The sequence below is a fragment of the Danaus plexippus genome (assembly GCF_018135715.1).
Source record: "Danaus plexippus chromosome 22 unlocalized genomic scaffold, MEX_DaPlex mxdp_33, whole genome shotgun sequence".
NCBI lineage: Eukaryota > Metazoa > Arthropoda > Insecta > Lepidoptera > Nymphalidae > Danaus > Danaus plexippus.
In genome coordinates, this window is record NW_026869856.1 from 911,253 (window position 1) to 925,972 (window position 14,720).

Below are 14,720 nucleotides of genomic sequence, written 5' to 3' on the forward strand. Positions count from 1 at the left end.
AGAGAGAAAAAATACATTAAAATCAGCGCACCAACTATCATTGTTGTATAGTTATTAGTCAAACTCCCAAAACTTTAAAAATAATAATTCATATATAAGTTTTGACTGCATGACGCCCTGCGACGTCAGGAGGCCGCGGCCGGAGCGAATTTAATTCCGAACTCTGCGGTTATCGTCTGTCTGTGATGTGTCATGGGCTCTAGCGACGGAATTTTTGTTCCGTATTATATCCCTAACCTCGGGAGGAAGCTCACGACGACCCCTCTGGGACACCGTGACCGGCCTCGTCGAGTTGTCTAGCGCTTGGGTAATATGACTGGTGACTGAAAATATTGCGGTCTTCCGCTGAATCTATGTTGTCAGGGATTTGGGATAGATGCGAAGAGTTTTGATTGCAGGTGCTGTTACAGCAGCTTCCAATCGAATATACTTTTAGTATGGATTGCCGCGGTTTAGGGTCCTAGCTGGATTAGGACGGGTCTATCGCCTGAATCTAGCACGGATAGCGCCTCGATCAAATGCAAGTGAAATGTTACGTTGTTCCGGAGGGCTATGTGGAGCACGTCATGTCTGTTCTGTAAACCGTCATGGAAGGGGTATGACTCTGACATGTGAATACATCTTATATAAAAAATTCTCGTGTCACAATGTTCGTTCCCGTACTCCTCTGAAACGGCTTGACCGATTCTCGTGAAATTTTGTGAGCATATTGAGTAGGTCTGAGAATCGGCCAACATCTATTTTTCATACCTCTAAGTCATAAGGGTTGTTCACCCTTAATTTTTTTTTTTAATTTTTCGTTTTTATTCTTTTATAATGTGGCATCAAAAAATACAACATACATATACAACCATACAACCCAAAATTTTTGCTTTTTTATCACCTACTAATCTTTACTAAAACACAAGATATAAATATCCAAAGATGAGTCCGACAAAATCAAGGTAAAAGATATCTTATTTATAATGTAATTTTTTCACGAAAAAGCAACAATAGACCAATGTTTTTCAATGTATGGTTTCCGATCAAAACGGGGACTCGAAGCCTCTTAGTGGGGATTGTGAAACTTCTATAGTGTAATTATAAGAAAAAATATAATGAAAGGAAATGGTAAATTAAAGGAAATGCTTATTGGTTCATAGTAGAAAGATTGTTACAAAACCAGGTTGGAAAATGATAGACAAACATACAATATTTCTACCACATTCTTAATTTTTTTTAATCAATATTGTGACATAAAAAAATCAATATATCTACAATTTCATAAATTCTAAGTTCGATCATAACTTATATAAGATGGAGTAAGAGGTACCTTTAAATAACACAAAAACGAACAACACTTGGTAACACAATAACATATTATCATAATTATAATTGTACTTTAATACTGATATCAATTCACAGACTGATTTTGCTAAATAAAAAATATAAACACATTGTTTATAAAGTTTTCGTGTGCTACAGGATGTTGGTTCCTCTTAGAATTGTTTGTTATAGAAATAAAACAATGTATAAACAAAATTTTATTATCAATTAATAGTCTCCATATCATAAAGTGGTCTCCGTACAAATTTCTATTTACAAACTACATACATAATTAACATAGTCCTCGGTCATAGAACTTCGATATGGGACAAGAGGATTATTAAAAAAATCAAATATGTACGTAGTTTTAAGTAATTTGAAGTGAGTACAAAATACAAACTTTATTATAGTGGACATGAATAGCATACAAAAGACCTAAGTAAGAAAATTTTCTTCGCACTTTTGTTACTTTAGTCTATGCACTTCTCAACCCAGTAGTTTTCCGGTAGGCGCTAAAATGTTCTAAATATTGATATATAGTGTCAATCGGTGTGTATATCTCATTCATTCTACTCAGTAAGTGCTGTGGCGGCTGAACGGTTATCGTCGAACCAAGTATTCCCTGTAGGAACTCTCGTAATAATCCCCATACAGCATTTGCCATGACACAGGGACGATATTCTACCTGAGTACATAATACACCAGCTTTTACTTTGACCTCATCTAGATAGAGTTATTATTATTATTATTAAAATAATAAGAAAGATCCAATGTTTATTCTTGTATCATCAGCTATCCGCCAATTAAACAAACAAGAGGTTCAGAGTTCAGTCTAGAGTATGTCAGAAAGAACTTGTAGAAATGAATATTCCAGTATATATATCATATATCCACTCATATAATATATTAAAAAGCAATTACTTAAATACAACAAAACAAACACAAGTATAATCTATATAAATGAAACTAGTATTATTTGGATTTACTATGCGGATTTTATTATTTAAAAAACTATATAATCCCGACGTTTCAGTTGCTGACGAGGATCACAGTTGCTGCAAAGTAACCGAAACGTCGGGATTATGTAGTTTTTAAATAATAAAATCCGCATAGTAAACCCGAATAATACTAGTTTCATTTAAATGAATACTCGCGAAAATCTTAGGTCTCATTATATAATCTATATATATGGCAAGTGGAAAGTACTATTAGGGAAAAATTTCTAAATGATTCAGTTACCTCTATAAGTATGCCTTTAAAATTCTGATTCATTGTAACAGAGCCGAGTTTAATGCAGAAATCTCCGAGTTCAAACTTGGGACCTTTGCTTTCTATCTTGGTTTGTTTCTTGGATGTGTAATGTTGTGAAAGCTTCATCATGAGCAGATCAAATAGTCCATCGGCAATTACATGAATATTCTTTGTACCACTCTCAAGTATTGAAAATACAGATGCTGGTTGTTCTGAATTATGTAAAATATGTACTGTCTTTGTTGAACCTAGAATATTGATATTAAAAGGATATTATAATAAAAATAATACATTTCAGCCAGTATTAATAAAATTACTTGTATTTAAAACTTTTACAATAAATACTTTTATTAAATATTATTACCCATAGTCGGATGTGATAAGTAACTTTCACAGTCGACTAGGAATTGTCCTGCCTGTGTAGCACCCAGAGCTAAAATTCTTTTTGTCAGTAAATCTATAACATAGGTACCGGTTTTATTTTCAGGAACCGGATATTGCTGTAAACTGAAGCAAATACAAATAAAATATAAAGTAAAAAGTATGTGGTTTTTGTTTAATGTTTAATACATACACCGTTACACCCATGTTTAGTTGAAAAAATTTAACTTTAAGGTTAAATATGTAACGCCGGTCTTATGACATTGTCACAAATAATACTACACTCATTTATTTTGTGTAAAGTGTGAATTATGTTGTATTTAAATTTTATTAATATTATTTAATTAAAATTTTAATACATCGAAACAACAATAAACTATAGTATAAATGCATTTTGACAGTTGACACTAGCTGTAAAAAAAAATTAAAGATAATATAAAAGTTACAAATTTTTAAGATTATTAAAATATTTTTGTAAATATACATTTAATACTAAAAGCTTAACTATAAAAAGAAAATATTTTTAAGAAAAAACGAATCTTGTTTCAACCAATGATAAAGATTTTCATCTAGAATAGCTGTATAGAAGCAATGAATTTATAGAATCATTAAAAAAAAAACAATAGGTAATTATAATTATACATCGTTTGTTGGACCAATCAGAACCGGCCAAATAATTTGATGGCAAATTGACAAGTGTGTGGGTGATTATTATTTTACAAAGTATTTATTTATGTACGTCTAAACGGATTTTAACTCGCTGTCCAACGCAAGACTTGTTAAATAATTTATATTAAATCTCTTGTTGACATTACATCATTCAATTTCTCTGGTGATATTAGTTTTTACTGTGATTCTTATGTGGATTGGTTTTATTATCTAATAGTGCTCAAAAATAGCAACTATGCTACCCGATAACGTTACATTGATTGTGAAGGCTCCTAATCAGCAAATAGAAGATCAAAACGTCGAGTGCCAGACTTCTTGGACTGTTAGACAATTGAAGGGGCATTTATCCGAAGTATACCCAAGCAAACCGGTAATTTTTTACAAATTTTAGTCGTAACTTAAACGTTTTCATAAAAATAAATAGACATGTCCAAATGAACCAAAATGTAATTTATAACAACACTACAATTTTTAATACGTAAATTACACCTAAATAATCTACCCGAGCCTGAATTTTTTTATTTGAAAATAACATTTAAATATTTCATTGTTAACAAGGTTAGTCCTTATCAGTGACAAAATTTGTTAGCTGTAATAACACCTACACTGATTAAAGAATAATATGTAAAATACATATTTGTGCATAAAAACATTGCTAATATAAAATAAAGTCAAGTAATTCTTTATAACATAGTTTATCATAAGAATATTATTTATTTTAATTATATAGTCTTATCTGTTGCAGATAAAATATAAAAATATTTAAAACCTTGTCTGTTATATATTCTGAATAATTGAATAAAATTATAGCCGTGACCTAAGATGGCAGTAGGAAGAGATATTTTTGAAGATGATGTATACAAATTAATCAAATTGAAGTGTCTTTGTTGCATTGAAATGAGGTTTTGTTTGTATATGTCACTGTAAAAGCTCAAACTGCGGAAAGTTCTAATTTGTAGATTTTCCAGGAAAACTTAAGATTTACCATTTGTTAATGGTAAAAGTCCAAAAAGGTATTAGGTTAGGCTAGTTGAAGTAAATGATTATGAGTTCCTCAATGTTTTATTCCTTAAACCAACATCTATCAGCTGATAGCAGTAAAACCTAGTATAAACTGAATTCGAATGATAAAAACTCAAAAATTAATCATATTTCCAATATTTACCAATTGATATCGGTAAATCCTAAGGTATACTGAAAATTCTTGATATTTGTGGTAGTTTGAAGTTTTACACTAATATATATAGGAAATAAATCAACATAATTTTGTTATTACTCTTATTTTGTCTGCCTGTTTCTTCCGGATCATCTAACATTGATGGATTGATTTCCTTGTCACCTCCACTCATGGACGATTAATTTAATGAATAGTAACCTAGGTTACTTTTATGTAATATCTATTTATTTTTATTAATATAAATAAGAGAATCAGCTCGTCTGAGCTATTATTGCTTTGAATACTATGAAGCAATGATGAATAACACATTTCACTCCATCACAAATTAACAATACATTGAGATTCGTTATCAATAATTAAAAATATAAGAAGAATTCCATCAATAGGAATAGATAAATAAAATAACAATATAAATTATAATACAGATAATAAAAAAAAAACATAATGAAAACTAAAAGCGCATTTCATATTATTTCAATGAACTGTTTAAATTTATCATAAATTATCTGTTATTCACTCAGTTATTAGATTAATTCTGACTTTAATTGTGGTTTTGAAGAATATATTTTCAATGCTATAATTTGAAATAAAACTGACTTTTAAGCTTACATAGAGTTCATACATTTTCGATCGAAAATTCCTTTCATGTTTTTGAACTATTTAAAAAAAAATTTTTTTTTCTTCATATCATACTATTTTGTTGGAACAGTTAAAAAAATGTAAAGATTTTATGTTATGAACAAAGAATATTTTTTTTACGAACCAATTAACAATATTTTATTCTAATTGGCAATAACATTTTAATGGTTTTATAAAACATTAAAATTATTCACACATTAAATGTAAATTGTAAATTCATTTTCATTTTAAATTCATCTTTGTTGCATAGAACATTTCTGTTAAAAGGTAAGGTAAAATTGATTTTTATTATGCTCTAAATATGAAAAGGATAAAATAAATAAATTGGGTGTACAACAGTTGAATGTTAGATATCTTGGAACACATTTTTTAACAATAGAATACAGTGTTTTATAAGATTTTTCATGACATAACCCCTTTACGTGACATTACGCATCCCCTTCGCCCTTTTCATGTGCTTTATCGTCACAGACTTTCAATCCATTTAATATTTATACTTAATTTCTAAAATCATTTTCCCTGTCTCGTAATCTTCTACATTATATATAGTTATTTAAAATTTCCATAACGAAATATTCTTTTTTATTACTTTCTTCAATAATCTTATTATCAAAAGCATGACTATTACGCAAAGATAAGATAAAATGAGTTAAAAATATTATTACGATTCAATACAGATTAGAATCAAGTTTTCCAACAAAATGAAGACTTATAAGATAATGTAGGTGTTGCATAATCACAGGAAGATCGTTAGTTTAATGAGCGATATACAAAACTTATTATATTTCATTATTATTTATATAAAAAAATGAGTTATATGGCGTAAATATATTTGATGTTCGACAATTTCCATGTTTACCTTATCTGTGGAAACTTGTTATGTCATTGTCATCTGACTTAAAAGCTTCAAATTATACATATTTCGGTAAATTCACTTAGTTTTACATATAAATTATATTTTTTACCTATATAATCTACTCCAAAGCATTATTATTAATATTGATGTTTGTTTTGTAATATATAAAATTAAATTTTATCATATTTAGTATGTACATATAATTAAAGTGTTTGGATCTTGCTTTTTAACGATTTACGGTAATTTTACCGGTTTCTATTATAATATAATAGCTTGTATTGAGCATCGACGTTAAAGACACTATTTATTTGTGATAAATTATAATATCAACGCTTTAAAATTTTTCAAATACAATGCATAGGTTTTTATATTAAACTATCGTTATTTTTGTTATCTCGTCTTTCGATTGGTGAATACGGAAGTGTGAGGTGGGCGTTGGTTACATTTTGTTTATTCATTCAGGCGTATTGTGTTTCAAAGGTCGGTTTGTGCAAACAATAACGACTCGTTATATTTATAATGAAACAATTTGTTCATTCATTGTGTGTAGTATTTTATGTCTCTGTTTCAATTAGATAATGAAAATTCTTAAATATGTGATATCCTTTAGCTTGTTATTAAGAAGTTGCGATTGATTTTGTGTTTAGTGTATATTAAGGAGGATTATTTTGTGCTAAAATGTTGTTTTATACGAAAACACAAATAACGAAGTCAACCGCTTTGTACTAGAACTCTATCATTTAGTGCGTAAATAATGAATTTTGTTTATTATAGATATATTTACAGTCGGATGTTTTTTTTTAATTCGAAATACATAAAAAAATAAATAAACTTTCATAAACTCGTTTTGCCTTTATCACCAGTAACGTGACACAATTTTTAAACCAGTTCACACTTGATCAAATAAATATAATCGTATTTTGTCAACAGTTTTTTTTTATTATTTTTTAAATGAAAGGGACCTTGATATTTGATATTCCTTTTTATGGGTTTTTTATTTAAGATTTTATTTTGTATGCTACATATTTGTTTTTATTAAAATAGTTATAGGACCTGAATACATATATTTTTGGTATTGGTACGAAGGAAGTTATATATGTATATATTTCATTGGTTTCCAAATTATCTCTTATTTATTTTTGGCTTCAAATCGGTAGATAAATTTTATATATTTTTAAAAATAATATGATACATTAATTACAGAGAGCGGACGACCAGAAGATTATCTACTCGGGTCAATTATTAGACGACAACAGCGTCTTGAAGGACGTTCTAAGAAAATATGAGAGTGAGATAACTCATACTATGCACCTAGTCTGCTCGAACAAGAGAATGGAGACAGAGGAGATCAACTCGGAATTACGCCAGAGGAACGTACCGGCGGCGCAGCCAACAAATCAACCGGAAACGGTATCCAGACCGGAAACAAGACAGAACGATCAGAACCACAGCGTCGAAATGCAGAACTATCTCAGCTCGTACATGAACAACTACGGTAGGGTGCCGCCGTATCCTAATTATAATTTCGGTGACGGCTACCTCCCGGTCCCAAACGACCCGGCCTCGATGGCCAACCACATCATGATGATGCAACAGGCGTACGTGCAATACATGCAACAGTACGCTAACATGTAAGTAGATTGATTGATTGATACATACGACCACGACATATATCATCTATATAAGCTTATGTATAATATTATATGGCCTATAAGGACTCGTGCGGCGACGCCTCCTCCGCCGCCAGCGCCGGTGGCTGAGCCCCCGCCGGCGCCGGAGCCCGAGCAGCAACATGACTGGCTGGACCATTTGTACGCAGCATCTCGGGTGGGGATCCTACTGTCATTGTTCTGGCTGTACGGCAGTCCTACAAGGCTGCTCGTGGTCATACTGTGCCTCGGACTGTTTTATTACTTGTGAGTATCACACACACGTACATATGTGATATGAACTCAGTGCTGCGATCATATTATGTACACCCATTCATAAATATGTATAATTAAGCGAGAATAAACACATGTACGCACGCGCTCGCACGCATGCATACCGGTACGCATAAATCACATATATGTATATATTTATTTGTGTCTTAAAATGTGAAATAATTATATGAGACTAATATATTCCCAAAACAAATCACGCATATAATTTTTTTGTATTTCATTTAACTCGCATTTGTTATTATTTAACATTTTACTCGACGTTTTGATGACTTTTCATTAATTGTGGTTAAGTAAATACAACAACTTAGAAAAATATTGGCTTATATTAATGTGTAAAATTCAAAGATACATTTATTTTTCCAAAGATATTGTTTACATCAATATCTCACTACTATAACGTTATCATACCATGAAAATAAAAAAAAGCATTGTAATCTTATAAAAAAATTTCCTCGACTAATTATAGTAATCTCAACAGCCGTCAAATTGGATTTTTCCGCGACCTTCAAGTGAACGAGAGACGCAACGAGCCGCGTCAACAGAACAACGATAACCAAGCAACGCATAATGAGAATAACGGAAATAACCGTAATAACGATAACCAGCAATCGTTGCTAGCTGTCACATGGATGATAGTGACGTCATTCTTCACAAGCTTAGTTCCGGACACAAATTGATTTATTATCTGTGGTCATGATTGGCGTTTTAACATTATCTTTGTACAGTTTAGTTGTATTAAGGTTATTTAAATTGTCTATGCATACATAGACAATCGTTTTAAATTGAAGAGGTGGTTTTTTTAATGGTATTCGCAGTGATATTCCCATATAGATAAAGCGATGTTTAGGCGATGTAAGTGAAAATGTCCCGTTGATAGAAAAAAGCCTGTATTTTTATGTGCTTAGTACAGTCTTTTCAATCGCAAGTCTATATAGATACTGTCATATAGGAAGATTTAGGAATGAAAAACCGAGACTATTTTTAATAAAGTTAGGCAAGTAAGGAAACCTTTTCTCTATGGACGGGATATTTTTGCTTTTTGCTTTACCTGTGGACTCACCAGTGAACTTAAATGTCGATGTATTAAATTTTTCTGTTGTTTCTATGAATTAAATACATTGTACATGCCATGTAAAATTATTAGGCTATTAATATTGTAGATAAATCATTCTGAAGTTGGTATAGCTTAAGTTCTCATTGTGGATTCAATACCAAATACTAAACGTAACTTTAATGAACATTATAACATTTTTTTAATGCGATGTAATCTGTGGCATTTCATTTTGAATGCAGTTATGACTAACTAGTTTCCATATTTGAATATTTGTCACTAGTTTCAGTTAGCTTTTTTAATATGTATTTTATGAACTCACCAGCATTACAAAGATCGTGCATTTTTAATATAAGGTTATTTATATTTCTTATTCTGGTTAGCTTAAATGAAATCATTTACTGTGATAAGATTCGTTTTGTTCCAATTATAGTGAATAAAAATATTAAAATTTTTAATTGTTTTCATTTATTTATCCAAATTGAAATGTAGCTTATGGCTGAATTTTTATGAATTTGATATTGCTAGTTAGTATTCTTACGTGTTTTTTTTATTTGGTGTTGCCATAAAGAATATAAATTGGGCCAACATCCTTTCAAAAAGGAATCAAAAAGATTGTATTACATATATTTAAAACTTACATATATGTTGAAATTTTGTATAATGTAAAATTTTAAAATTAGTGTTGAACACATTATTTTTATTTCTTCGGAGTTTTTAACTTAAATTAAATTTAAATTTAGAATCATAACAAGCAGGAAAGTTCCATTATATTGAGTTTAGGAAAAATCCTTCTATTATATACGAAGGCATCACAAATAAGCCACTATAAAAAATGATCTCACTGGATCATTAGATAGTTCTTTGTGGACACAAAATTTATTATTAAATCTTAAATAAATAGTTAAATACATTAACTGTTTTTGAACGATACTGTTACTTTGAATGATCTACACTTATGAAACACGTGTCATAGCTGATGTAAATAAGATAATACTATTATTTTATATACTAAATACTTTTTTCTCATATTAAAAGATTAATTTTACATCTAAATGAGGTTCACTATAATTTGGTGAACATCCTATGTTGTTAAATTTATGTTTTCATGTTCAAGAGCACAACTTTTCTGTGTGACTAATATTACCAATATTGGTCGAAAATTTTCAATTGACCGCTACAAATTGTAGGCATAAAGAAAATTAGGTTGTTGGAATGTTGTATGTGTCTAAAAGATTTATAATGTTAAAGCAAAATATTTTTAAAATTATTTTTGATAAAATTAACTTATACACATACTTCAAAAATATTTATTTACACAATAACATACGATGACTTAAAAGACATTGGGTATTTTAATACTTTCCTCCTTCGTGAATATGAGAATTTAATTTTACAGAACAAACAAAGTAAACAATTATTATTCTTAACTTCCTTATATATACATATTATACAAAAATAACGAATATACCTAATATATAACAAGCGTCTATACATCAAAATCTACATCCATAGTACCATTAGCTCCTATATCTTTTGACAATGTCTCTGAATTGTTGAGATTTTCTAAATCATTATTCCCACTAATTGCATCAATAGGATTATGTTCTAATGTACTTCCACGCTCTACCATATCTTTACCTTCATCTTTATCTTTTATATCTGAACAATTTTCATTATGAGTAACATTTTCCTCACTATTCCTACCGTTGTCTGTTGTACCGTTGTGTATGTCAACGGTGAATGATTCGTTCACAACACATATATCTTCGTCTGAGCTATCAATAACATTGGATCTGTTAATTTTCTTATTTCTACTAATATTCGTGTCCAAATCTTCTTCAACTTTATTATGATTGTCATTGTCCTCATTTAAAGCTGGTGTAACTTCTTCAGTGACACTATTAGCTAAAATTCTATTTTTCCGCCTTTCCTCGGCTAGTCTCCTATTTCTCAGCATTCTTTCCTTCTGTTCATCACTTATTGATGGTGAGGAAGTCGCTTTCGGTGATAAGGGCCTGCGAATAAAATAAGTAACATATAGAGCTTTCGATAGTTTAAATTATATATAGCATATAAATTTACAATAATTATAGCTGTAAGATTCGCTGCAAATTCGCAAAATTTTTGCATGTCATTAATAATAAATTCATGATTGGTTCCCAGCATTTCTAACATTTTATCTCAGTGCGTTCCATAGGACTGTCCCAGATCAGAGTAATTAAGTAAGATGGGGTAAAGGTACCGAAAAAACTTGCTATATCTGTGAAAAGGCAGTTGGAACTGCTGAGCATTTGCTGGTGTGATTTAGGGAACTCCTGGATACTCGCGTCGTCACGATAGGGTCTTAGAAATCATACGTGAGGCTATAAAATCGAGCGTCAAGCCTTTCTCTATCTTTAAAGCGGCTTCGGATTGGACTATAAAGACGGATACGTATGAGAAGAAATATAAAATCCCAAGATAATATTTGTGCGCCGGCCTCCAGACCGGACATATTTTTATATTCGCGAATTTTAAAGCACGTTGTGCTTACAGAGTTCCTTGGGAAACCAAAATCCCCAAAGACCATGCCATTAAGATTAATAAGTATTACGAGCTTACAGAAATAGGTTTGTCGTGGATTTGTACGCGGTAGAAGTAGGAGCGAGACAAATAAATGAAAAATCTCTGTACGACCTACTAAAAGAATTGGGCCTGTTAAGAACCAACATCAGTTCATTCTTGGAACGTGCGTCGAAGGCAGCCCTAGCAGGTGCGTTTCAAACTTGCTTAGGTAGAGAGGAGCTTGGACGGTGAAGATTAGCGTTTAACGCGCGTTAGATAGGGGCCCTTTAAACCTGGGTCGCAGGTCCCAGGCACTGTTGAAGCTCCTCTCCCTGCAACGCGATGGACCCGGCACTCGCACGGTGAATCCATGGAATGCTAAGTTTAATCTCTATAAATACTTCAATTACTCACTTGTTACTCCTAACGGGACTATGTGTTTCATCTGTCTTTGCCTCAGCAGCTCTAGCTAAATCTATTTGCTGCTGCAACAACTTGTCAAACTCGTCCTGAGGCTCATCATCATCAGTGGAATCTCTCTGAACTATCGGCTCCTCCGTAGTAAATTGGTCCGATCTTATTTTATGTAAATTAACCTGGAAAATATAATTAAAATTTGAATCCCAAACAAAAATTTTTATCATTTCATGTAAACATGAATTACCTATACCTATGTTACTATATATGTATATGTACCCATTTTAAGATTTGTGAATAGTAATTATTGAGTACTGGGCAGGACACGTCTGCAGAATGAATAATACCAGATGGGCAAAACGACTAACAGAGTGGGTACCCAGAAACAAAAAAGAACAGAAAACGAGGTCAACCAAGCAAAAGATGGATAGACATCTATAATCAGAGACAGGAACCTCTATGGATGCAACAAGCACAGGAGCGAGACATGTCGAAAGGTTTAGGGGGAGGCCTATAGCAAAGAGGCGACTACTACTTGTGAATAAGTAAATACATACATAAATAAATAAATAAACAAACAAGTTATTAAATAAACATAAGTTATTATAGAAAATAGTATAGCAAATAATATAGATGTAAAAGTTTTAGTAGAAATAAGGGCTATTTTTATTTTATTTTATTTTCATTTCATTATTTAATATGATTTATATTTAAAATATTTTAAACAAACTAAAACAAAATGGCAGTAGATACTTTTAAATATGTATATGTATACATATATTCTTAAAAATATATATCACTGAAAACATTAAATTATACATAAAATGTATAACTTAAATATATTGATATATATAATTTAAGAGCATATAAAGTATTTTAATTCAATAACTGTGGATTAGAATTAAAATAATTCTTAAATGAAATATTTAATTACCACAAGTAGCTGCTACTACTGTATTATTCAAATAATTCTATAAAACATTTTAATACCTACAATGGATTGACAAAAAAATTTTAATATAATTGTATTTATTACTTAATAAAAACTTATGATAATATCAATTTCATTTTATTTTGTTTATTTATAATATTAATAAGCAACCACATACCATAACAGGTCTCTTCTTTCCGAGCGTTTCAATTTTCTTCAAACAATCCTCAAATTGAAATTTAGGATACAATCTATAGGCCCAATGTTCTAATTTCTTAAGAATTAAATCTAGATCTTCCTTTTCATGACCTTTACCTAAAGTATAATAAGTTCTGTTAATATCTGTTTTGTAATTTTTATGTATCAATTTATTTCATATCAGATTATAAATATATATACATATGTAAATGTAATTTTGTTACCTTTGAATTTAAAATCTTTGAAATGTTCTGGTATAACATGTATTCCTCTCGGTCCGGTTAATCTAGCAGGATTCAAAACAAATCTTGGATTTTTAATTATTCGTCTTATTTTAGTTGATGCTGGATCAACTTTTCTCTTATCTTCCTCTGGAAATCATGAATTTATTGAATATGTGTGATAATTATAGAAGCTAGATATATATTGATGTATTTTTTTTTATATATAAATATAATATTTTTTAAAACATTATAAACATTAATTCCTATTAATAAAATAAGATTCGGAGCTGATAAAATAAGATTAGCAATATAATTAAATATGTATATAAATAATATTTACCAGCTTCGTCTGATCGTTCACTATCATTATCACTATCTGATCTATGCCGGAGTCTGTCTTCATATTCGTCGCCCTCTATTACTCTTTCTAATTCTTGGGCTTCGTCGGCTTCGTCTCGTAGAAAAACATCTTCTAATAGCGACATCACACTGTATGCATGTACTGTAAACACACTGCACGAACAAATTAAACCATATATTGTATAGCTATTTAAGAAACTTAACACTAGAATATTTTAATATTTTTGAGTTTTGACTGTCGGCGTTTGACAATTAAAAGTTTAGGCGGGAAATTCTGTTGATCATTTTGAACAGATAATAAACAAAAAATGTCCTTTACAACTTAGCTCCTCCCTATATTAGCCATAGGTAGGTAAACATTATATAATTTCATAATTAAAAATAATATATAATCTTATTTGAGATTTCAAGTAAATATAATGAATAAAATAAATTTATATTAGAAAAAATGATTATTAATTTTATATCGTACAATTATGAATATAAAGTTCATCTTTTTCATATTTAATTCTTGTTTTGGTATAAGAAGATCATGATAAATATTTTTTAACAAACTTATTGTATAGACCATTACCGCAAATCAATTATAAATCAATAGTAAAATAACTATAATGATAATACGAATTTTTACTTTTGATATTTAAGTTAAAGAAGAATAAAATATTATAATTTGTTGTACCTATTATGTTACAGAGCAATTTTTTTTAATTTATCTTAGAGGGCAAACACCTGTTAATAATTGATTATTGTTGGTAATTTATAGAATTATGC

General features: G+C 30.1%; 3 protein-coding genes across 3 annotated transcripts; 1 reads left to right on the plus strand and 2 right to left on the minus strand.

The window, feature by feature from the left end:
• Window positions 1-1,510: 1,510 nt before the first annotated feature.
• On the minus strand, window positions 1,511-3,338 carry LOC116773488 (mediator of RNA polymerase II transcription subunit 20). Its single transcript, XM_061528838.1, has 4 exons — window positions 3,131-3,338; window positions 2,921-3,063; window positions 2,545-2,804; window positions 1,511-1,990 (listed from the first exon to the last, which is right to left on the minus strand). The coding sequence occupies exons 1-4, from the start codon at window positions 3,142-3,144 to the stop codon at window positions 1,781-1,783; spliced, it is 627 nt and encodes a 208-aa protein (XP_061384822.1). The 5' UTR covers window positions 3,145-3,338; the 3' UTR covers window positions 1,511-1,780.
• A 294-nt stretch (window positions 3,339-3,632) lies between these two features.
• Window positions 3,633-9,726, plus strand: LOC116773486 (homocysteine-responsive endoplasmic reticulum-resident ubiquitin-like domain member 2 protein). The gene is made up of 4 exons (XM_032665944.2): window positions 3,633-3,976; window positions 7,482-7,909; window positions 7,994-8,194; window positions 8,700-9,726. Exons 1-4 carry the CDS (start codon window positions 3,842-3,844, stop codon window positions 8,896-8,898), a joined length of 963 nt encoding a protein of 320 aa, XP_032521835.2. The 5' UTR covers window positions 3,633-3,841; the 3' UTR covers window positions 8,899-9,726.
• An 840-nt stretch (window positions 9,727-10,566) lies between these two features.
• Window positions 10,567-14,205, minus strand: LOC116773656 (TIMELESS-interacting protein). The gene is made up of 5 exons (XM_032666154.2): window positions 13,930-14,205; window positions 13,590-13,736; window positions 13,346-13,482; window positions 12,234-12,415; window positions 10,567-11,290 (listed from the first exon to the last, which is right to left on the minus strand). The coding sequence occupies exons 1-5, from the start codon at window positions 14,072-14,074 to the stop codon at window positions 10,762-10,764; spliced, it is 1,140 nt and encodes a 379-aa protein (XP_032522045.2). The 5' UTR covers window positions 14,075-14,205; the 3' UTR covers window positions 10,567-10,761.
• Between the last annotated feature and the right edge of the window lie 515 nt (window positions 14,206-14,720).

Excerpts from the sequence above, each read along its gene's own strand:
- LOC116773656 (XM_032666154.2), bottom strand. The coding sequence starts at position 14,074 with ATGTCGCTATTAGAAGATGTTTTTCTACGAGACGAAGCCGACGAAGCC. Across the intron at positions 13,737-13,929 it reads TGAACGATCAGACGAAGCTG|AGGAAGATAAGAGAAAAGTT; the intron begins GTAAATATTATT and ends CATGATTTCCAG. Across the intron at positions 11,291-12,233 it reads AGTCCCGTTAGGAGTAACAA|GCCCTTATCACCGAAAGCGA; the intron begins GTGAGTAATTGA and ends TTTTATTCGCAG.
- LOC116773486 (XM_032665944.2), top strand. The coding sequence starts at position 3,842 with ATGCTACCCGATAACGTTACATTGATTGTGAAGGCTCCTAATCAGCAA. Across the intron at positions 7,910-7,993 it reads ATGCAACAGTACGCTAACAT|GACTCGTGCGGCGACGCCTC; the intron begins GTAAGTAGATTG and ends ATGGCCTATAAG. Across the intron at positions 8,195-8,699 it reads CTCGGACTGTTTTATTACTT|CCGTCAAATTGGATTTTTCC; the intron begins GTGAGTATCACA and ends TAATCTCAACAG.
- LOC116773488 (XM_061528838.1), bottom strand. Across the intron at positions 2,805-2,920 it reads CTTATCACATCCGACTATGG|GTTCAACAAAGACAGTACAT; the intron begins GTAATAATATTT and ends TCAATATTCTAG. Across the intron at positions 1,991-2,544 it reads TTAAAGGCATACTTATAGAG|GTAGAATATCGTCCCTGTGT; the intron begins GTAACTGAATCA and ends TTATGTACTCAG.